Source organism: Canis lupus, chromosome 16 (genome assembly GCF_048164855.1).
Source record: "Canis lupus baileyi chromosome 16, mCanLup2.hap1, whole genome shotgun sequence".
Taxonomy (NCBI): domain Eukaryota; kingdom Metazoa; phylum Chordata; class Mammalia; order Carnivora; family Canidae; genus Canis; species Canis lupus.
The window spans coordinates 1,285,616-1,310,318 of NC_132853.1; the positions used below are offsets into that span (position 1 = coordinate 1,285,616).

General features: G+C 35.7%; 1 protein-coding gene across 11 annotated transcripts in view; it reads left to right on the top strand.

Annotated features, from left to right (window-relative positions):
- RABGAP1 (RAB GTPase activating protein 1) overlaps nucleotides 1-24,703 on the top strand; it is a 168,426-nt gene that overhangs the window by 69,998 nt on the left and 73,725 nt on the right. For all 11 annotated transcript variants that reach the window (XR_012008249.1, XR_012008250.1, XR_012008251.1 and 8 more), the window contains 3 exons: nucleotides 2,085-2,259; nucleotides 6,086-6,179; nucleotides 10,301-10,451. Coding sequence is in view for 8 of the 11 variants with exons in the window: in XM_072777808.1 (XP_072633909.1) it covers nucleotides 2,085-2,259; nucleotides 6,086-6,179; nucleotides 10,301-10,451 (420 nt within the window). In the remaining 3 variants the exon portion in view is untranslated. The remainder of the gene's footprint in view (nucleotides 1-2,084; nucleotides 2,260-6,085; nucleotides 6,180-10,300; nucleotides 10,452-24,703) is intronic.

Sequence of the window (24,703 nt, forward strand, 5' to 3'; positions counted from 1 at the left end):
AGTAATGAGGGAGCCAGTAAGACAGTAAAACTGACTCTACGTATTTGAGGAGCTTGAGTTTATGTAGTCCTTCTTTAAAAACAACAACAACAACAACAACAACAATGGGCAGCCCGGGTGGCTCAGCAGTTTAGCGCCACCTTAGGCCCAGGGCGTGATCCTGGAGACCCAGGATCAAGTACCGCGCCAGGCTCCCTGCATGGACCCTGCTTCTCCCTCTGCCTGTGTCTCTGCCTCTCTCTCTCTCTCTCTCTCTCTCTCTCTCTCTCTCTCTGTATATTCTCGTGAATAAATAAAATCTTTAAAAAAAAAACATTAGAATAAGATTGCTAGATCAGAAATAAAACTGGCTAATGTTTTATAGATAACTTTGGGTTATCTTTTCTACCAGACAGAAATCATTTGCCTATTCTACTGGACACCAATCTATGGGTTAATACATAACTTCATAGGGTCTGGGTCTATAATTAATAGTAAGTCAGTCAAAATCGTTTATTCATCTAGAAAATTAATCCTTAGGTGGACATGTTAAAGTTGGCAAACTAGAGTATGTGGGTCAAATCTGGCCTGGTCTTTGTTCTTTAGAATATAGCTATACTCACTTAGGTAGTGTCTGTGGGTGTTTTTGCACCATCATGACAGAATTTAGTAGTTGTGACAGACTAGTGGCCCACGGAGCCTAAAATACTTATTATGGGCCCTTTACAGAAAGGTTTACTGACTCCTATATTAAGCAGTGTCTCAGGATGATATTGAAAGGACATTGCTACTAACTTGGTGTTCTAGGATTGGGATGATTTTTTTTTTAACCTGCATGAACACTCAGATGATAAAATATGCTCTGCCTGATATTTCTGTACCTAGTGAACCTTTTAATCCTCCTCTTTCTGTATTTTTACTTTACACTTGTACATATTTCTTCTCATTGATGTAGCTACCTTTCTAGTTGTCTTTGTATCTTTTCCTACAGTTCTGCCTTTTTTCTAGCTTTGTGTTTCACTTTTTCCTCCCCTCCTTCTCCTTAAACTGGCTATAATGTGTAATATTAATTAAATTTAGTACTGGAAAATTTTATACTCTCAGTCCTTAATTTTTAATTTAGATTAGTTCAAACTACTATATGTTTGCCTCAAAATACAAACCAGTTTGAGATACAGAATATTTGTGAATTTCATTAATCTCTTTTCTGCCACCCCCACCCCCCCAGTTGTGGCTTTCAGTTGAAGAAAAGTTCTCTACACTGCTTTAATTAAGCTAAAGGAGTGGGAAGAAGCATGGAAATAAAAGGACTCTCCTAGTCCGAAACTTTGTGTTAGAATATTTTAAAACCTTTTTTCAGAGCTCCTGGGTGGCTCATTCAGTTAAGTGACTTAATCTCGATTTCAGCTCAGGTTATATGATCTCAGTGTTGTGGGATCGAGCTCTTTGTTGGGCTCAGCACTGGGCATGGAGCCTGCCTAAGATTCTCCTTCTCTTTCTACCTCTCCACATTCTCTCCCCCTCTCTAAAAATAAAACTAAAAAACAAAAACAAATATTTTTTCATGGATAGTTTCTTGTAGGAAACCTAGGAAGCCTTAAAATAATTAGGAAGCTATAGACAGTTAGCACTAAGTATTGGTAGCTGCTATCATGTATGATAATATAGCCTGAAGACAATAAAACTACAGAATTAGAGTCCTGCTAACCTGTTTTCCTATGGGATTTTATTTTATTTTTTTAACATATTTTTTTAAAGATTCCATTTATTGATGAGAGACACACACACACACACACAGAGAGGCAGAGACACAGGCAGAGGGAGAAGCAGGCTCCACGCTGGGAGCCCCATGTGGGACTTGATCCCAGGTCTTCAGGATCAAGCACTGGGCCGAAGGCAGGGGCCAAACCGCTGAGCCACTCAGGGATCCCCTCCTATGGGTTTTTAAATCTAAATGTATATTTTTCTATTTAGAAAAGGTTATTTTTAGTGTAGACTTTCAAAGTAAGACCTTTTTATTCTCATATCCTGTATGAACTCAGAAGTGTCATGTCTATTAAAAAATAATTGTACCACTTAGTAAATAATATTTTTTCATCTTCAAGATAAAGCAGAAGGAGAGAAAGAACAATACTGACACTTTATATGAAGTTGTGTGCTTGGAAAGTGAATCAGAGAGAGAGAGGAGGAAAACTACTGCCACTCCCTCAATTCGCCTGCCACAGTCTGGGTCTCAGAGTTCAATGATACCTTCTCCTCCAGAAGATGATGAAGAGGAAGGTAAATTGTAGGGAGAGATTGATTTCTATTATGGGGTGGTACACCATGCACATCATTATAATTTTATCAGGGAATTGATAATTTGACATATCATTTGGAAATCTTCAATAAATAGTTATGAGCATGTACTGTATGCAAAGGACCAGGGGAGATTCAGAAATGATGAGCACAGGGCCTTCTGTAAGATAATTGTAGTCAAGTTGGAAAAAATGAGATTTATAAGTAGTGCTTTTTTAAAGATCAGGCTATGCTAGCTTAGTGTATTAGCACATTTTTAGAGCAAAATTGACATAGCTTTCACCTAAATAAATGTTCCCATTTCAACTGATTCTTTTTTCAGGGACAATTTCACTTGCCAAAATGTGGCTTCCTCACATGACGCAAAATATGTGTATTTAAATATACAAATTTGTTTATATAATATTGGATTTTCACACTTATAAACATTAGGAATCAACAAGTTTTTTCTCCCCCCCCCCCCTTTTTTAAGGTTATATCCGCTAATTAACCTGTCAATCTCTGTTAAAAGCTATTATGTAGAAGTGGAAGGAAGGTAGGAGCACAGGAAAAGCAAAAGTTTGGGAGGCATTTACTAACCTATAATTTTGTATGAGGACTTTTAATTTTTATAAAGAGGAAAACAGTTGATTGTGATAGAAGGTCATATGAAGCACATGTCTATGTGGAGTTCACAGAAAGTGTTCTGGAAATTCATAGAGGAGAATCCATTTGTCATTGTCGGGAGGGGTGGTGGGGCATCAGGAAGAGTAGTTTTTGAGGTATGACTTTTAAAGTGCAAAGAGAATTCAGCAGGGATAAATGGGTGGGCTTGGGCACTTCTGGCTAAGAAATTGCATTAACAAAGGCCTAGAGGTGGCAAGAATGACTGAGTTAAAAGAAATACTCATGACTATATGTGCTTTTTTTCAAGTTAGAGCAGGCCCTGACTTTCCAATTCCCATTGTTCCTGTAATTTTCATTTTTCCAATGACTAATATTAATGGCCACTTGTTGAAGCTTAATATGTGGTGGGCCCGTACTTTTTTTCAAAAGTAAAGTAATACTTTGTTTATATAATCCTCACAAACATTCTGAAAAAACAAGATTTAATATTATCCTTATTTTGCACATAAGGAAATGAAATCTCAGAAAAGTGAATTTGCCCAAGGTCACACAGCTAGAAATTGGCAAGGAGAATCTTTATCCAGTTCTGAGAGTTAGTGGTCTGAGCTCTATTCTGTAATTGTCTTGGTGTATTTAGTTCACATAAAGCATTTTGAAGTGCAAAGAAAGCATATGCATTTTGGGAGAAGTTAGAGATAAAATTTAAAATCTTCCGTCAAAGCCAATTTAAGCCACGTGTTAAAGTTGGGAAAAGTGGACACTGTTTGAGATTGTCTCCTCTGTAACATGTAGTCTTGAGACTTGCAGTTTACCTTCTAAGTCAACACTGCTAAAGATGGAAGAGCAACTAATAGAGAACTTTTCTCTTTTAAACTCAGTAGTAAAAAAATAATCCCACCATAAACTGAAAAACATACTATTTTTATGAAACCAGAGAATGGTCAAATGCTGAATCTGAATGCTGCAGATTTTAAAGAACATCTGCCAGTTACAAAGAAATTTGGACCCAATTGAGGCATAACATCAGGACTGACATCTAGTTCTAATCTATAGCAGGCATACATTTTTCAGTGGAGTTCAGAGGGCCTCTAGTAATAGTTGTTAACCAGGAGAGATAAGGACCAAAAGCAGACCATGGGAGAGTTAGGGAACACAAGAACACAAATTCTGTAAAGGACGAAAGTGGGTTTTTTTTGCCCACATTGGTTCTTTAGTGTATAACACAATTCCTGGTATTGTGATGCTCAGGAAATACTGGTGTGATGGGTTACCCCACCCTGCAATCCATCCCCATAGTGAAGGGCTAACGACAAGAACATGGGGCTGAAGAAAGCTGTGCAGCCATCCATCTTTTAATTCTCTAACCTAGTATAGACTCATCCTATTGTCATGTGTTTACTCCCTAGAAAGAGGTAGTTATAGTCCTCTAGAGAGGTTCCTTATACATAGGACATTTGTGTTCCCAGGGCAGGAAGCCAGCAAGTATATAGGGGAGGTGTTCAAAAACAATATTCTGAAACTGAGGCTGCCTGCTCCCTTCTAACCCACCCTTGCCTTAGGTACATGGAGTTCTAAATACATATTTCAAATTACTACTGTCAAGATATGTTGAAGGCATCCAAAACAGTGAAAGAAAATTTGATAAGACAGGTCTTCCTGATCTCTTTAAAGGAATTGTCATCTCTAGTACATTTTTTATAGCTGTTGTTCCCCCAAAGAGTTGTTGTATTGATATTTGAATGAGTAGAGAATTACTTGAGGCATCAGTAATTCAAATCAGCATTTGCCAATTTTGGCAAAATAGTGAATTTGGGAAAGTTTATCTTCTTGCCGTTGAGCCTTTCTCTTTTCTTTATTTATCCTATCTCCCATTTGTTCTCAAAGAGGTCTCACTTATATTCGGTCTGTGTCTTCCCTATCTCACCATCAAAACTGATACTAATGTCAAAGGTATTATAATGTAAAGAAGTAATAAGTATAATGGATTTCTGAGTTATCGCTAGTAGAGATGCAAATTCATGCTGTAATCATTAAAAGCACTAAGATTCAAACTTTGTTTAGGCAGATTAAGCCAAAAAACTTAGAAACAGAATTGGTGAGAACACTTGGAAATAAGTACTATTGTTCCCTAGTAGTGGAAATAAATTGTAGAACTGTTCTGGAAGGCAATTTGTCAGTAAGTTTCACAATCCTTAAAAGTATGCACTTTTTTTATCCCAGGAAGTCCACTTCTGGGCATATACCCAATGAAAACAAGAGTTACGTTCATCGTGATACTATTTGTAACAGAAAATTGAAAACTCCCCAAATGTCCAGCAAAAGAGGATTGACTATGTAAATATCTTAGCCCATGTTTCCTCTTTCATTGCACTTTTAAATTCCTCTCACAGGCCTTTATCAGTGTCACTTTTTTCACTGTCTTCATATCTTACAATCTTTAAATTCTTATTTGAATTTACTTTTCTTAATTATTAGAGTTAAATTTGAAATGACCTATTTTGGTCTTTTTTAATCTTTTTATGCTTTGTGTTTTAAATTAATGTATGCCACTGTAGAAAATTTAAAGTCCTAAAAACATAAAGGAGGAGGGAAAGAAATCATAGCTCCATCACTCAGAGACTATATTTGTTAAGACATTAATGTCTTAGCATAATTTATTCTAGTCTATTTTGATCATAAGATTTATTAGCTCCTGATATTTTTTTGTGTGGCATTTTGCCAGACTTAATGTAAACAGGTGTCATATGTATTTACATTTTAAACATGTATCATGTATCATAAGTTATTCAGCCTCCTTTTGCTGCTCTTCTATTGTTGGACACTTAAGTGGTTTGTAATTTTTTTTTTTAACTCTTGTAAACCAGACTGCTATATATTTTCATGGATAAAGCTGTTTGCTTTTGAAAAGGAAAAAGAAGATACCATATTTTGAGTCCTATCATTTTATAATAAAAATCTTTCTACTGCAGTTGACATAATGTGGACTCTATGGAAAGTGAAAGACAGAGATTACAGCAACATTCTACCTAGGACCATATTTATTTTCTTTGTATTTATATCTGTCTGCTAAAAGAGAGAACTAGAAATTATGACTTAATGCTCCCAGTAAAATCTTTCAAATTTGACTATTATGTTTTCATCCATTCTTCTGGCTAGCATAGCCACTTCTGTTATCCTTTTTTGTGTTTTTTGTTTATTAAAGATAATGATGAACCTCTCTTGAGTGGATTTGGTGATGTATCCAAAGAATGTGCAGGAAAAATTCTTGAAACATGGGGAGAACTGCTGTCAAAATGGTAAGTTAGAAGAGTTCTCCTTTTCATCTCTAATTCTCATTTTATGGGTAGGGTATCTTGCCCTAATTACAATATTCAATTTTGGAACCTATTATAAAAAGCAAAATATGAGGTTTGTGTTCTAGAATTTTTCTGTTCTTAGAGGTTTATAAAGATAAGTAGTAAATATCTGAAATCACCTTTCAGAATTTCAGAAACCTAATAAATTCTCGTTGCTGCAGAAAGTATTAATTCAAACATGGAACATATGGAGAGAATAAATTGGGGAAGAGCTCCTTTTTATTGATGCAGTTAGGAACTACTGACTGATTAAGATATATGCAACAAGACAGTACACAATAATCAGGGAAGTTTGGTGGATGCTCACACAATGCATAGAGCCACTGTAGAGACATCAGGTGGGATTTTTTCCTTATCTGTGTTATGTACCAAAGTGATGGAGCAGAGTGTTAGGAACATGCTAGTATATTGACTACTCTAGTAGTATAGTAGTAGCTAGTAGTATATGGACTACTCTAACAATTACTTTTCCTACTGATACTTGTAAAACTCAGGAAAGTTCTTCTTGAGAGAAATTCTCAGCTCAAGAGATAGCTTGACAACAATGTTAAGAAGCACTAACCTATAGACTATCTAGAAAGGATATACTACCTTCAGGTATTTACTAATGAAACCAGAGAGACTCTGGTAAGTCAGGTTGGTGAGACATTTATGTAGTTTCCTTTTTCCTTTCTCTAGGATGCTAGTATATGCTGGAGCAGGGGGTGAGGTGGAGCTTGGAAGTGATCTGAGCACTTCTCTATTTCTGACTTTCTGATTGTTAGGGTTATATAAGTTGCCCATGGGCTTGTTACTTTGGGGTCTGATTTTTCTCAGAAAATTTAACTGTTGAAGCCTTTCATTCTATTGTTAGAAAACTGTTTCAGCATTTAAAAATCTTTCATGTCCTTAAGGGATAGAACTACAAACGGGCATGCATCTGCTTCTAGCATTCTCACAGTGCTTTACACTTTGGTGAAACGTGCTCCACATTGGGAAATGTCAAATGTGTACAGGAGGAGAATGCAAACCAAAGCATGGTTTGTCTTTACACAAGTGGTTTTAATAAATGAACTCTGCAAAAGCTCCCCCCACCCTGATACAGTTCTCATTTATTTTTGATATTCCCTTAGCAGTCAGGAGACAAACCTGCTGATGCTCTCATCACAATTATATTTTCAGTTCAGTGAATTTGGATGTTTAGACTGCTGCTGGGAGGCATTTCATCTGTATAAAAAGGCTTCTGCTCTAAAATAGAAATGTAATTGAATCTTGACATGATTACATAATAGTATATTTAAAATCATTTAGATAAAGCATTTCGACTGTAGATTTTATTAGATGAACTCACCACCATTTTATACAATTGCTTGGAATTTGTTTTGTTACCAAATTTTATTCACTTATTCATTCAATTTATTCTATTCTATTCTATTCTATTCTATTCTATTCTATTCCTTTACTTATTGATATTATGTTTGTCTCTCACTTCCTCAAATACATTGATGGAGTTTATATGTTTCTTTAGGGTGTTTAAAACTATTTTTTGCTAGTTTGAGTCATGTCTTCAGAAATAATAATAGTTTGTTTCTCTTCTTTAATTCATTTCATCTTTTTTCCCCATCATTATTATATGTGTTCTGTAGGTAGGAGACGTTGCAATATCATGGAATTTTAGAGCCTAGTAGACCTACTTCTCCTACTTCTAAGCTCTATGGTCTTGGGCAAGTCACTTAACTCTTCTTAGCTATTTCTTCATTTACAAAATACACAGGTCTCTAAAATTACCATTCAAGATTACTGTGAATTAAAAATAATGTTTTTTTACTAATACAGTAAGAATTAATGAATTTACTATGCTAGGCATTGTGCTAAGCTGTTTATAACAGCCTTATGAACTAGTATCCATTTATAAAGATGAGGAAACGGTCTCAGAACACCTAACTCTGGGAAATGAACAAGGGGTAGTGGAAGGGGAGGTGAGTGGGGGGTTGGGGTGACTGAATGATGGGCAATGAGGGGGGGCACTTGGCGGGATGAGCACTGGGTGTTATGCTATATGTTGGCAAATTGAACTCCAATAAAAAAATTAAAAAAAAAAAAAGGAAACAGTCTCAGAGATTTAGTCAGCAATTCTAGTTAGTAAATGACAGACCTAGAATTTTTAACACAGTCAAGTCTAAGCCTAAAGTTGGTTTATTTAATTCCACATTAGATTTTAGTGGCAGTATTAGTAATAATACCTTTGAGCTCTAATTCTTCAAGTTCATTTTTATGTGACTCTTAGTGGATTAGAGAACTAATGTTGGTATAAAATCGTATGTTGAGGGTGGATAAAGTTAATACGATCAATGACATAAAATTATTTTCAGAATATATTAATTTATATTTTTAATATAAAGTTAAGCTAGGATTAGCAGATAAACCTAGGATTGGGTTTTTTATTTGTTAAAGGGCCAGGTCTTAATACTTAGCCATAAATATATAGAGATCATAAATATTAGACTTTGTGTCCCAGTAGTCTCTGTCACAACTACCAACTCTGCTGTTGTAGTGGAAAGGCAGTCATAGACAATACATAAATGATTTTAAAAGGCTGTGTTTCAATAAAAGTTGATTTACAGAAGCAGGCCGTGGGCCAGATTTGGCCCACAGACCACAGTGCACCAGTCTTTACATTTAAAGGCTTTTTGTTCTTTCTGCTCCTAACCCTTCAACTTTGATATAATTTTTTTCCAAGTAAAGATAAAACTATCTTTGAATTTTTAATAGCTACCACATTAGAGTACTAGCATCACAGAATTAACCATTTTTAATGGTACTGTGCATTATTCTTCAGAATTCTGGGGACATTTTGAGAAAGGTCTGAGTCCTTTTTGTATTTTGAGAGTAGTCATTTTGTATCAGTAACTTCTGTTTAAATCTTATATTCACAGAAGCCTTTCCAGGTCAGGATCATGCTTTATTGACTCAGTAATGGTGGCTTTCAAAACACAAAGCAGCCAGGATATCCAACAGAGCAGAGCGTTCATTGATCCTAGAGTTGAGGACTATCTGAGTCCTTTAATTGCCTTCCCTGATCTTCTTTCTCTTTCTGTAAAACTGGAGATACTACCTACCTCAGATGGTTGTGAAGATCAAATATGATTATATGCAAAGCACTTTATAAATTGGTACCAACATTTCAAGATAAGTTTTTTGCCCCCATTTTATAGATTAGATAAATGAAGCTCAGAGATTTAATAATTTGTTTTGATGTTATAATGCTATAGTAGAAACTTTCTTACCCATCATAGTCATTCATAAATGTTCCCTGAATCAAGGTATCCTAAAAACCACTCAAAACTTTATTTTTATATTTATTTTAAATATTTATTTTAACTTAGAATGTATAAATACACATTTCACTTGTGAATTTTGATGCAGGGCCAAGCCCTTATCTTTGACTATGTGTGTGCTAATTGGAATTTTGCTTTGTTTTTCTTACATAAGACACAACCATGAAGATATAGTTTCTAGTTTTGATTTTTATTTAAAAAGTTAGAGCAGGGACGCTTGGGTGGCTCAGTGGTTGAGCATCTGCCTATGGCTCAGAGCGTGATCCCTGAGTCCTGGGATCAAGTTCCATGTCAGTCTTCCTGCATGAAGCCTGCTTCTCCCTCTGCCTATGTCTCTGCCTCTCTCTGTGTGTCTCTCATGAATAAATAAATATTTTTTTTAAAAATTAGAGCAATAATTTAAAGATATTTATGAAACAGTTGGACTGCACAATTCTTACCTCCACCCAATCATTTAGTTATCTTGGCCACATCTAATTCAACAGCTTTATTTTTTTTTCTTTATTAGTATGTTACCTTTATTAGGTACATATAATTTAGTCTAGTTTTCATAAAAAGTAACACTGTTTAGGAGTGCCTGGCTGGCTCAGTCAGTGGAGCATGCGACTCTTGATCTCAGGGTTGTCAGTTTGAGCCCCACGTTGGGTGTAGAGATTACTTAAAAATAACATCTTTTTAAAAAATAACAACACTCTTTAGAGAATCTTTCTTTAATCCACTTACAGATTATGGCTTTATTTTTAGGCATCTCAATTTAAGTGTGAGACCGAAGCAGTTGTCATCCTTAGTAAGAAGTGGTGTTCCTGAAGCTCTGCGAGGAGAAGTCTGGCAGCTACTAGCAGGTTGTCACAACAATGATCACCTAGTAGAAAAATACCGAATCCTCATTACAAAGGTAAGGGGCTGATAATTCAGCTTTAGCATTAATCATTTTAGAAATTTGTTAAGAAAATATCACTGTGGCTATTTGATTTCAAGGAACTTTTTATAATTCCTTTATCTAATATAAGAATAGAACCTTTATATACTCTTCCAGCCCAGAGTTGTTTCTAGTGTTGGCATAGAAGAGAAGAAAGGTTTTCTTCCTTGATTGGCTTCACCTCAGAGACAAAGGATGGCCTCTATTTATTGTGTATCTAATCTGTTTTGAATGTGATTGTATTTGTGGTCAGATCATTTATGCTATACAGTATGAAAAGCTTTCTTTTGTTTATTTTAATTGTTTTCACACTTTACAGAAATGTGTTCTTTGTAGGTAAGGTCTGGTTCTACTTTCTACAATTGGAAAAACATGATTTTATTCTCTTTAGGTGTATTCCCTTTGAGTTCATTCCTCTGAAATGAAGATTCTTATTTTTTATAGTATCTCCTCCCTCCTCAAGTTCATGCATTCCTCAAGGTTTTGCAAGCAAAGCAACAGAAGTATTCTTTGTACAGCATACAAGAATTGAAAGTAATTTTCTTCAAGATTAGATGATGCTTTGTGCCTTTGTGCCCATCTCATTGGTTTTAAGTTTTTGTTTTCTCGCATTCTTAAATTATTTATCTTTGGAAAGCAGTTTCTCCAGTCCCAGACCTAGGTTCTGAATGAATTGCTCAGAACCCTTAATAAATAAAACTTAAGCATATCTCAGTGTGAGAAAAGGTAGGTTTCTATTAAACCTTTTATTTCTATTTCTATTTCTATTTCTATTTCTATTTCTATTAAAACCTTAGATGAATAGTATCTCCATAAAACTGTTACTTTAAAAAACCCTTATAGGGGAAGAATAGCATTTGAACATGAAATTTGACCTTTTCTCATCAGAAAATAGCTTAACTTGATCAAAATATTGGTGTTCTTCTCATCATTTTATTTGTAGACAGATTTTTTTTTCTTTCAAGAATATTCTGATTCCCTCTGTCAAGTTGCTATAATTATTCAAACAGCATTTATTGAGTGTCCATTACAACCACAGTGCAAGAGCTCAGAGGTGAAACACAAAGCAATGATTTGTCATTACAATAGACAAAAGTCATATGGTGGTCTGAAATCACAGTGAGAACAAAGGAATGATTAATTCAGCCTGGGAGAACAGGAGAGTCTTTATCAGTAATGTAACATTTAAGACCAGTTCCAGAAAAGAGCTCCCCAGCCCTGGAAGGATGGAAGAGCATTGTACTTGTAGTATGAATGGAGACATAGCTATAGGTCTAGCTAGCAAAGGTACACCTACTTGGGTGTAACTTTTTTTCTACTGCTGACAGATTATATTTTGGATACATGATTCTCAGTTGTAGCTCTGTCTTTCCAGTTCTTCTTATGCAGTCCTCTGAAACATTTGGTTGAAAATTATTTCTTAAATGGTTTTGGTGTAGTTTTTCAAGACAAATAAATTAAAGATATGAAGTATCCTGGTTTTCTGGTTCCATGAAAATGGTGTTTAACCTGGTAGTTATATGATGTGTAAAAGATCGTTTTAGTAACAAAATCTAGTATATTTGATTAATGTTTTATATATGCTGGTGTCATGTGGTTTTTATTTCACATTAAACTTTAATATGGGGGATCCCTGGGTGGCGCAGCGGTTTGGCGCCTGCCTTTGGCCCAGGGTGGGATCCTGGAGACCGAGGATCGAGTCGCACGTCGGGCTCCCTGCATGGAGCCTGCTTCTCTCTCTGCCTGTCTCTCTCTCTCTCTCTCTATGTTTATCATGAATAAATAAATAAATAAAATCTTAAAAAAAATAAACTTTATTATGCAGCTGGCTTAAAAAGATTTCTCAGGGATGTGTAATTGTTTAAATTGCTGGTAGATGATCAGAAAATACAAATTATTTAACCATCATAATATTGGTGAATGCTTTTTGTTTTACACTGCAGCGTTATTTAATATAAGTTGGATTTTCTTTTCAGCCTTCCTGGAAATAATAGTTATTATTGTATAGGAATGGTACTTGGCATTTTAAATTTTGTTCTGAAATTTTTTTTAAGGGAAAAACTACTTTAAAATTCTTTTAATTTATTTTCACAGCAAGGTATAATTTACATAGGCTAAAATACACAATTTTGAAGCATACAACTCTCATATTTTACATATAATACACTGCTGTGACTACTACTAAGAGGAAGAATATATCCAACACCCCAAAAAGTTATTTCTGTCTCATTCTAGTCATAACCACCCCTTCTCCACCCTTTAATAACCGTTATTCTAACTCTTCCCTTCCTATCATTGGTTTTGATTTTTCCTGAACTACATTTAAATGCAATCATATAGTCATGCAGCATATACTTGTTTATATGTGACTTCTTTTGCTCATCTATTTTGGGAGTGTATCAGGAGCTCGTATTCATTTTTTTGTTTTCATGTTTTTTAATTGCTGAGAGTATTCCATTGTATGAATAAACCTTACTTGAAAAAATCTATTTAGCTGTTATAGATGTTTGGTTTTGCTTTGTTCTTTTCCAATTTTAGCTGTTATGAGCAAACCTGCTATGAGCATTCTAGTACTTAGCAAATATTATGCTCTGAGTTTGTCTCCATCAAAATTCATGTGGTGAAATTTAATTTCCAAAGAGATAGTATTAGGAGGTGGAGCCTTGGGATCCCTGGGTGGCGCAGCGGTTTGGCGCCTGCCTTTGGCCCAGGGCGCGATCCTGGAGACCCGGGATCGAATCCCACATCAGGCTCCCGGTGCATGGAGCCTGCTTCTCCCTCTGCCTATGTCTCTGCCTCTCTCTCTCTCTCTGTGACTATCATAAATAAATAAAAATTAAAAAAAAAAAAAAAAAGAGGTGGAGCCTTTGGGAGGTGATTAGGTCATAAGGACAGAGCTCTCATTATAGCAATTAGCACCCTTATAAAAGATGGTCCAAGAAGATCCCTCATCACTTTCCATTATTTGAGGACACAATAAGAAGTCAATAATCTGGGATCCCTGGGTGGCACAGTGGTTTAGCGCCTGTCTTTGGCCCGGGGCGCGATCCTGGAGATCTGGGATCGAATCCCACATCAGGCTCCCGGTGCATGGAGCCTGCTTCTCCCTCTGCCTATGTCTCTGCCTCTCTCTCTCTCTCTGTGTGACTATCATAATAAATTAAAAAAAAAATTAAAAAAAAAAAAAAGAGGGATCCCTGGGTGGCGCAGCGGTTTGGCGCTTGCCTTTGGCCCAGGGCGCGATCCTGGAGACCCCGGATCGAATCCCACGTCGGGCTCCCGGTGCATGGAGCCTGCTTCTCCCTCTGCCTGTCTCTGCCTCTCTCTCTCTCTCTGTGACTATCATAAATAAATAAAAAATTTAAAAAAAAAAAAATAAAAAATAAAAAAAAAATAAAAAAAAAAAGAAGTCAATAATCTGCAGTGAAGGAGAGAGTCTTCATCAGATCCCAACCATGTTAATATCCTGATTTTGGATTTCTAGCCTCCAGAACTGTGAGCATTAAATTTCTGCTGTTTTTAAGCCGTTTTAAGTCTGTGGTATTTTGTTATAGCAGTCCAAATAGACTAAAACAGCAGGATATTAGTATACATATATATAGACAATAATATTTACCTATGTATCTGTATTACTAGCTTCTAGAAGTTTTTAATTCTTGACATGGGCTCTTTGTCAGATACATTGTTTATGTTCTGAAATTTCACATGTGATATTACTTTAGAGGTTTTTTATTTTATTTTATTTTTTAAGATTTTATTTATTTATTCATGAGAGACACACACACACACACAGAGAGAGGCAGAAATACAGGCAGAGGGAGAAGCAGGCTCCATGCAGGGAGCCTGATGGGGGACTTGATCCCAGGACCCTGGGATCACAACCTGGGCCGAAGGCAGATGCTCAACCACTGAGCTACCCAGGCGTCCCTAGAGGGTTTTTTTTTTTTTTTTTTAGCTTAGCTTCTTCAAAGACTCAATTTAAGGCAGGAAGCAGTGCCTTGATTAATAATGTGAATTCCCCCTAAAAATTAACTTACACACAAAACTACTGAATGTCCTCATCATCATCTTGCTTTAATTCTCAAGCTTGTCTTATAAGGGGATATATGTAGGATTTTTTCCATGTATAAATGACCTTTTAGTAATAGAAAATACCTAAGTATATATTTCTTTAAGGGTTTTTCTTTTTAAAGAATTATTTATTTATTTGAGAGAGAGAGAACATGCAGAGGGAGGAGAGGTAAAGGGGAGAGGGAGAATCTCCAGCAGACACTCTGCTGAACAAGGAGTCTGGCATGGGGCTCCATCCTAGAACTCTGAGATCATGACCTGAGTCAAAATCAAGAGTTGGATGCTTAACCAACGGAGCCACCCAGGTGCCCTGTTTATTTCTAAAAGTAGTAGAATTCAGAGGTACTTCCCCCCCCCTTTTTTTTTTGTTTGTTTCTTTTGAGGGTTTTTTTTTTGTTATTTTCATCTCAAGAAGAGAAAAAAATATAATAGTAATAGGTGCCCCTATTGAACATGTGTCACATGCAGAATTGAGCACTTTAAAGCCATTATGTCATTAACCTAAGACAATCCCATGAAGTGGTAATTACTATTTCCGTTTTAGAAAGGAAGAAACAGGTTCAGTGAAGCTTAGTAATTTGCTTAGAATAATTTAGCAGGTAGATATATGAGGGAAGCAGAACTTGAACTCAGGAACAATTCCAGAGCTGGTTCTTTTGTATTATTCTACTTGTCTATCCTTGAACTTAAATAAAAATTTCTTTATGCAGCCATGTATGTACTAATAAGGAATTTCATGTGGACACATAAACATACTTGTTTTTATGTGTAGATTTTTAATCAGTTACTCTTCTATTGGTAGGCATTTAATTTGTTTCCAGATTTAACCTCTTTATTTTTTTTTAAAGATTTTATTTATTTGTTCATGAGAGACACACAGAGAGGGAGACAGAGACACAGGCAGAGGGAGAAGCAGGCTCCATGAAGGGAGCCTGACTTGGGACTTGATCCTGGGTCTCCAGGATCATGCCCTGGGCTGAAGGCGGCGCTAACCCGCTGAGCCACCCAGGCTGCCCTTAACCTCTTTATTTATTTTTTAAAATTTTTATTTATTTATGATAGTCACACAGAGAGAGAGAGAGAGAGGCAGAGACACAGGCAGAGACACAGGCAGAGGGAGAAGCAGGCTCCATGCACTGGGAGCCTGACGTGAGATTCGATCCCGGGTCTCCAGGATCACGCCCTGGGCCAAAGGCAGGCGCTAAACCGCTGCGCCACCCAGGGATCCCCTGCCCTTAACCTCTTTAAATAGTGTTTTACTAAAACATCGTTATATGTGTTCTAAATCTTTTACTTTTATGGAGTAGTCTCAGTAGTATGATTGCTGGATCAAAGGGTAACATGTTTTTTAAGCCGATTAATTTTTATATTTAATTTTCTTATATCAAGTTTGGTTCTCTGAAAGGCTGTTATAATTCATAATTCACCAACAGTGTAGCAAAATACCTGTAGCCCCATATCCCAAATAGTATTAGTTATCAGTAACTGTATTTAACTTTTTGTTCTCAGTCGATATAAGTGATACCAGCATATCTTTGGTTTGTAGTTCTCTACCAGTAATTTTGAGGGATTTGCTCTTCTGTGAGTTAACCTCTTCATCTTTATTAAACGTAAAATCTCAAAGCTAAGAAAAAAATTTAAATAAAAATTATTTACCAAAAAGAGAACTCTCTATATTATGTACATTAATCCTTTAATTCCTTATTGACTTTATTGATAGTGTCATGCCATACAAAATGTTTTCAGTTTTTATGTAGAAAATTGTCTTAAGGTCTCTCCTACCTTTAAGTTTTATAAGTGCAGTTTGTAATATTTTCTTGCAAGATTTTTATTGTATTTGTTATATATTTATATCTTTAATGCATCTGGAATTTATTTTTGTACGTGGCAGCCCAATTTTACTTTTTCCCAAATAGATAACCAGTTGTGCTAGTCCTGTTTTCCTACTGAATAGAACTATCATCTTTGTTAGATCTTAAATTCATTCATATACTGAGATTGAGTTCTAGATTTTTCTGTTTATTGATCTATTTGTGTATGACTTTTCCAATACTGTTTTGGTTAAAGAGGCTTCAAGTTATGTTCTGACACCTGGTAAAGAAAATCCTTTTTTCACTATTTCTTATTTTTCTTGTCTATTCTTGCCTATTTAATCTTCCTTATAAACCTGAAAATCATTTTCTTCGATCTCACCATCACCTCCCTATTATAAAGTTCCATAAGTATTCTGATTTGAATTTTGTTTTATTTACATATTTATTTAGGCTATAAATTACGTTGTTATAGTATCTTTACATCTAAGAGTATGATATGTCTTGTTATTTGTTCAGATCTCATTTTATATCTGTTAAAGACTTCAGAGGGCAGCCCAGTGGCTCAGCGGTTTAACACCGCCTTCAGCCCAGGGCCTGATCCTGGAGGCTCAGAATCTGGTCCCACGTCGGGCTCCCTGCATGGAGCCTACTTCTCCCTCTGCCTGTTTCTCTGCCTCTCTCTCTCTCTCTCTCTCTCTCTCTCTCGGTTTCTCTCATGAGTAAATAAATAAAATCTTAAAAAAACTTATTAAAAAAAAAAGACTTCAGAGTTACCTTCATTTATGTCTTATATGTCTTTTTTGGTTAAGTTTATTCCTAAGAATTATCCTAGAGTGTTCTTGCTATTGCAAATGGGGTATTTTTTCCCAATTTTTATTTCAGGATGCTAATTGCTACAAAAGAAAATAGACATTGGGGTTGTTGTGTTTTGTTTTTAATTCTCTATCCATCTGCTTCTTGATATTTTGATTAGTTCTCCTAATTTTATACTAGCACCTTTTGAAATTTTCAGGTATGTAATTATATCAGCACCAAAAACAGTTGTAATTCTTTTTTTCATAGTTTATGCAGACTATTAAATTTTCTTTGTTTTGTTTATATGTTAGAAACATTAAGATGATGTTAAGTGATAATGGTGATAACTAGCATCCTTATTGAGTTTCTGATTTTAATTAAGGTGGCTTTAGTTTTTTTAATCTTTTGGAAGGCGTGCTATTCATTTTTGTTTTTTTGTAAGTAATTTTTGTTACATGTAAGTGATTTTCTTCCATTCCTGGCTTTGAGATTTTATTAGGAATTTTTACTAAATTTTATCAAGTTTTTTTTTAGCCCCTAATGTGATTTTTACAAATTTGGAGTAGATACATAATCTATCCACATTATGAAAGACTACTTGATATTGAACTTGGCTTTATGGAATACATTTTTACAGACCAAAGACTCCTAAATTCTTTTTCTATTCTTTTTAGCCTTTGACCAAAGGCTAGTCAAAGTCTCTAGATAGAACTTCTCAGATACATTGGGGAGGATCCCTAGTAAATAAGCCACAGGGACTCCCATGGCCTGTCTTACCCCAGTTGTAAGACGTACAGCTCTTTGGGTCTGGTGAATCAAATAAATTGCATTTGACAATGAATAGAAAAAGAGACGCTTTCTGATCTCCAGTCTCCAGAATCAGCCTCTGGTCCTTCCTTTTGGTTATTTTTCATCTTTTATGTCAGCGACGCGCTCTGGTTTGTTTGCTTGCTTGCTTAGTAGCAAAGATTTATGTCAGAGTTGCTTCCTTAATGGATCTTTTTAATAAAAAAATAATGAAATAACAACATATTCTGATGATTCTCATTCTTGTCATCCAGTCAGCCTTGTGTTTTCTGAAACCTGTTTGCCTTTGTTTCTGTAGTGGTTTTATTGATAAACTTCAGTGATAGAATCTTTTTGTCATGAATTTCAAGTTTTTATCCAAAATCTTAACTAATGACAAGTCATATAACCAATACTTACATTTTTAATTGTTCATCCAAGGAAAGTCCTGGAGGCCCAGTTATAGTTTACCAGTGTGGAAAAATAATTTAAATATCTAATTATAATTTCATTATTATGCAGATTGTTTTGGTTTTAATGAGAAATATCTAGTAGATTTGATAATAGTCAAAGATTCATTCAATAACACATAATCATAGAACCTGCCTGTGGATACCAAACCAAAACGGAGTCAATTTAGCAGAAAGAGCACTGGACATAGAGTTAGAAAGCATGAGTACAAGTCTCAGCTTTGCCACTAGCTTACTGAACTTAAATGACTTCTGCACTTGTGGCCGTACATTTCCTCTTCTCTGAAATGAGGTTGGTAAGTAAATGGTTGATCTTCCTTTAAGCTTAAACATAATCGACAATTAGATATGTAACGTGTTTGAGTCCTAACCCCCAAAATAGCCTGTGAATCTACTGTGTCACAACTGAATACTCTTGCTATCTAATTGTATAGGAAAATAGATTTTGAGTACATTTTTAAGAACTATATCGTGTGCTTCTATATAGCAGTTGCTGTAGTCAGTCTGCTACAGATTGAATGTTTCACCCTAAAATTCATATGTTGATATCAACCCCTATAATGTGATGGTATTTGAAGGTGGGCCTTTGGGAGGTTACTAGGTCGAAAGAGAGCAACCCTCATGAATGTGACTAATATCTTTATTAAAAAGACCACAAAAAAAATAAATAAATAAATAAATAAATAAAAAATAAAAAGACCACAGATTGCTCCCTTGCCTCTTCTACCGTATGAGGACATAGCAATAGATGGCCATGGGTCCTCATGAGACAACAAATCTGCCAACACCTTGATTTTATACTTCCTAACCTCTAGAACTGCATAAAATGTCTGTCCTTTATAAGTCATTCAGTCTGGTATTTTTGTTATAACAGCCTGAATGGACTAAGACAAGTTTTCTTCAAATTGTTATTTGTGAAAATAATATCAACTCTCCATATCCCATCTCTGTAATGTCATGCCCCCTCTATTGAGTTTCTGTAAGTCCTATATGTCAAAGGAGTTCTAAAGGTTTCCTGAATTACAAGACTGGAAATATAATACGCTTGATCATATTAAAAAATCTGATATTTGAACATTTTTGATCTGCAGATAGGCAACTTCATATGCAGCAACCTAATAATTAAATAGGGAATTAAACAGTTTCTATATTAGGGTTTTACTTGAAACATCTTCCCGTCTAAAAGCAGAAGTGGCTGTTTGTCTTATTAGGAATTTGTTATTTAGTTAGCAATAAATACCTTTGAAAGCCTGCTTTAATGTCAGCCTTGTGCTAGGTTTCATGGATATGCCCATGAATAAAATGTACCTGCTCCCTAGTTTGAGAAAAACTATAGTCTAATGAGGGAAATAAACAATTAACCATTTATAATAAAATTATATAAGACTTACAGAAGAGAAAATACATATTGCCATGTGGCATGTAACAAGAACGTCTCATCTAAGGATTCAAAATCGTCTCTTGTTCAGAAATTATTTAGGAAAAAAAAAGAAATTATTTAGGGAAGGGATTTTTGGGATGGGATAGGGTGCTGCATTGCATGTGTGATATTACAAGTCAGTGGGAAAAACATGTGCTCATGAGTGAAAGAGAGCTTGACAATTTCATAGAATGTGAAAGGAAATAAGGCCAGAAAAGATAGGTAAGGGCTGAATCTTCGAAAGCTTAAATAAGGCATATTTGAGATTTTTGGCAATAGAAAGTCATTGAAACATTTTAAGCAAACAGATCATATATTCAGGTTTAGAAGGCACTTTGCAAAGTGGATTAAAGTATATATCTAAAGGCAAATTGTCTTGATTCAGACCCTTTTTCCTACTGTATTTAAGCCATTGACATTGGGCAATTTAACATTAGACTTTTGTTTCCTTATCTGTAAAATGAGATGATAATGGTAACTTATTTGTAGAGTTGTTAGACTGAATGTAGATAATGCATGAAAACACTAGGTAGAATTTTAACACATAGTAAATATAAATTATTGCTTATTGATTGTTATTGTTTTTTTTGTTTAAGATTTATTCATGAGAGACACAGAGAGAGGCAGAAACATATGCAGAGGGAGAAGCAGGCTCCCTCCGGGGAGCCTGATGCGGGACTTGATCCCAGTACCCCGGGATCACGCCCTGAGCCCAAGGCAGACACTCACCCAACTGAACTTATCCAAGCACCCTTAGTGTTATTATTTGTATTATCTTATTAGTTTTATTTTATTTTTTTTAAAGAAAGCTATTGAAAGTAGTTTATTTATTTATTTTTTATTTATTTATGATAGTCACACAGAGAGAGAGAGAGGCAGAGACCTAGGCAGAGGGAGAAGCAAGCTCCATGCACCAGGAGCCCGACGTGGGATTCGATCCCGGGTCTCCAGGATCGCGCCCTGGGCCAAAGGCAGGCGCCAAACCGCTGCGCCACCCAGGGATCCCTATCTTATTAGTTTTAGAATGGTCATTCCAGTTACTTGAGGTTGAATGGAGTAAGATTAATTGAACTAAAACCTGTTAGTAACTTAGACAAGAGATGGTTGTGACTTGGATGGGAGTAGTGCAGAACAGATAGAGAAAGATACTATTTGAGAAATAGTATCAGAAATAGTTGGCACTTGGTGACTGAGTGAATGTGGGATATGAGGAAAGAGTAAAAGACGAGTCAAAAGACCTCAGGTTGGTTGTGGAATGACATTGATACAAATACATCCCTGTCAGCTGCACTAAAAATCTTATGTTAATTAAATAAATCTACACTTAAAAGCTTATTTTTACTGAATAATAAGTGGATAATGCCCAAAAGTGAATCTTAGAAATTTGAAGGACAGAGAATGATTCTTTCTTCTCTTTAATAATTAAGCCACTGAATAGGTGGAGAGAATAAATATAATTTGAACAGTCATTTCCCTTTTTTGTTTCATGTTTCCTCTTTTTGTATTTCCTTTTTAGTTCTGTTACTTTGTTGTTTTCATTTTTTCATATTAAGTTGAGCCATATAGAAGTTGCCAATTTTGTAGATCAGAAAATATTTAACCAGAAGTGAAATGGTTAAATATTGACCATTTTACATGGTTCATTATATTCTCATTCTGTAAGAATTTTTAACCAGGGTTCTGAAGGCCCATTTTGAGTTAGATTGAGCATCAAAGCCTGTCTGAAAGAATGTTGCTGTTATGGCATAAAAACAGGTAAAAATGAGCCCCATAAAGTAGGTGATGTAAACCTGGCATCATTCATTCAGTGTGGCTCTGGGAGGACATCTTGTAGCCAGAGTGTTTTTCAGCTTTACCAAAAGAGACATGTTATATATTATTTTGGCTGTTTTTTTAAACCTGATTATAAAAATGGTACTGTTGACCCTTGACCAACATGCAGATTAGGGGCGATGACCCCACACACATTTGAAAATCCATATACAACTTTTGACTCCCCCAGAAATTCACTATTAATAGCTTCCTGCTGCTGGAGGCCTTACCAATAACATAAACAGTTAATTAGCATTGTATTTTATTATATTAAATACTGTATTCTTAAAGTAAGGTAGAGAAAAAAATCATAATAGAAAATACATTTATGGTACTGTACTATTTGTCAAAAAAAATCCACTTATAAGTGGACCCATGTAGTTTAAACCGATATTATTTAAGGGTCATCTATACAAAGAAATTGGGAAATTCAGAAAATACAGAAAAATGTTTAAAAAAATTGTAATCCGGGATCCCTGGGTGGCGCAGCAGTTTAGCGCCTGCCTTTGGCCCAGGGCGCGATCCCGGAGATCTGGGATCGAGTCCCGCGTCGGGCTCCTGGTGCATGGAGCCTGCTTCTCCCTCTGCCTGTGTCTCTGCCTCTCTCTCTCTCTCTCTCTCTGTGTGTGCCTATCATGAATAAAAAAAAAAAAAAATTAAAAAAAAAATTGTAATCCCATCCACTAAAAAGCGTCAATTTCCAGTGTGTTTCCTTCCAATGATATATACACAGAAATACTGTTTTTTACCAAAAAACACAAATACACCCTGAGATTGCATTATTTTAAAAAGGAAACGTGTAATGGATGGATCTAGCAAGTATTATGCTAAGCAAAATAAGTCAGAGATAGACAGATACCATACGATTTCACTCATGTAAAATTTAAGAAACAAGTGAGGAAAGGATTAGGATGGGGGTGCAAATCAGGAAACATACTTTTTACTATAGAGAACAAACTGATGGTCACCAGAGGTGGGAAAGGGGAGGCAGGGATAGGTTAAATAGGTGATGAACACCGAATGTTATATGGAAAGGTGAGTCACTATGCTGTACGACTAAAACTAATTTTACACTGTAAACTAACTGGAATTTAAATGAAAATTTTAAAGAAATAAAGGAAGTATATAGAGATTTTTTTAAAAGATGTATTTATTTATTTATTTTAGAGTGCAGAGGGGGAGGAACAGAGAGAAAAGAAGAGAGTCCCAAACCAACTCCACACTGAGCAGGGAGCCCAACCTGGGGCTTGATCTCATGACCCAAGATCATGACCTGAGCTGAAACCAAGAGTCAGTGACTTAACTGACTGAGCCACCCAGTTGCCACTGTATAGATTTTTTTTTTTGAAGACATAAATTTATTGCCATCTTACATCCTTAATAATTTGTTTCTTCTGAGGAAAATGCTTTTCTTTAATTTGAAACAAAACACTTAACTCTTGAATAATTTGATAAAGTGTGGCTTTTAAGATTTTTGTTGTTTTTGAGTTTTCTATATGAATATTTTAATTATAGCTCTGAGTGATTTTACTAAAATAGAAATGAAGTTGAAAGAATTATTATTATACTAGTGATAGTAATGTAACAGCTTGTATTTTTATTACATTTTGAATTCTTTCAAGTTGTTAACCAATGTAATGTCTTTTTTTTATATATATTTTTAAATTTTTATTTATTTATGATAGAGAGAGAGAGAGAGAGAGGCAGAGACACAGGCAGAGGGAGAAGCAGGCTCCATGCACCCGGAGCCCGATGTGGGATTCGATCCTGGGTCTCCAGGATCGCGCCCTGGGCCAAAGGCAGGCGCCAAACCGCTGCGCCACCCAGGGATCCCCTGTAATGTCTTTTTAAATCATAATAGGTGAGACACCGATATAGGAGAATAAGTCACATGACAAAATTCATGAGTAGTTAGAAAAGCTTGTACTACTGACTTTGGTGAGTGCTTTTTCTACTAATTAAACTATAAGAATCAATCCTTTTTTCATCCAGTATTAAGCACTCAAACAATGAGAATTCAAAAACAAATTTTATGGTAAATGTATACAATAGTGAGTAACCTGATTTGTCTGCGGGGGGGGGGGGGGAGGGGGGCAAAGTGCGTGTGTGGGGGCGGTGTGGAGTAGTGAGATCAGGGGTACCTGGGTGGCTTAGTTGGTTAAGCATCTGCCTTCGACTTAGGTCATGATCCCAGAGTCCTATGTTTGTCTCCCTGCTCCATGGGAAGTCTGCTTCTCCCTCTGCCACACTGTCCCCACTAGTGTGCTCTCTGTTTCTCTGTCAAATAAATAAAATCCTAAAAAAAAATTATATATATATGTATAATTTTTATGTATATAAAATATATATATATCAGATTGGAAAGGCACTAGGGAGCCATTGACTTTCTTGAACTATGTATATCATAGTAAAGCATATACTATTAGATGTTTAAGCAGAAATGAGCAGATCAGAAAAATGAACAAGACTGGAAGCCCAGACAATATTTAATGGTGGCCTACAGTATTAAGAACTAAATTGAGAGCTACTGTGGAAAGAGATCCCCAGGAATCTGGTAAGTAAGAAAGAATAGTACCTTGAGGGGAAGAGAGTGGTCAGTCAAGATGATTCCTAAGCTTCGATACCTGAATGCCTGGAAAAAATAAAAGAGTGTTGCAAAAGGATGAAAGAAGCCGATTTGTTGAGAAAAATATGTTTAATTTTGGACATATTGTGGGTAAAGTCACCCAGGTAGAAGATGTATAGACTAGCAGGCAAATTATAAATGAGAGAGAATGCTTAGGAGTTAGGGCTGGAAACGTAGGCAGAGAAATTATTAGTGTAGAGGGAATAATTGATGCTGTATCATCATTTGTTCTTTCTAGATACTTTTACTGCCTTACATATGTTTAGCTTCCATGTATTTGAGGAATGTCTGACAGCAAAGATCCAAATAACTGGTGTGTCTCAAAATTAGGCAGTCACAAAAAGACACTTTAGAAATAAGAGGACCCCATCCTCAAGCAGTGCAGCATGGTTGGCAGAAAAACACAGACCACCTAGGGAAGGGTATTTTAGTTC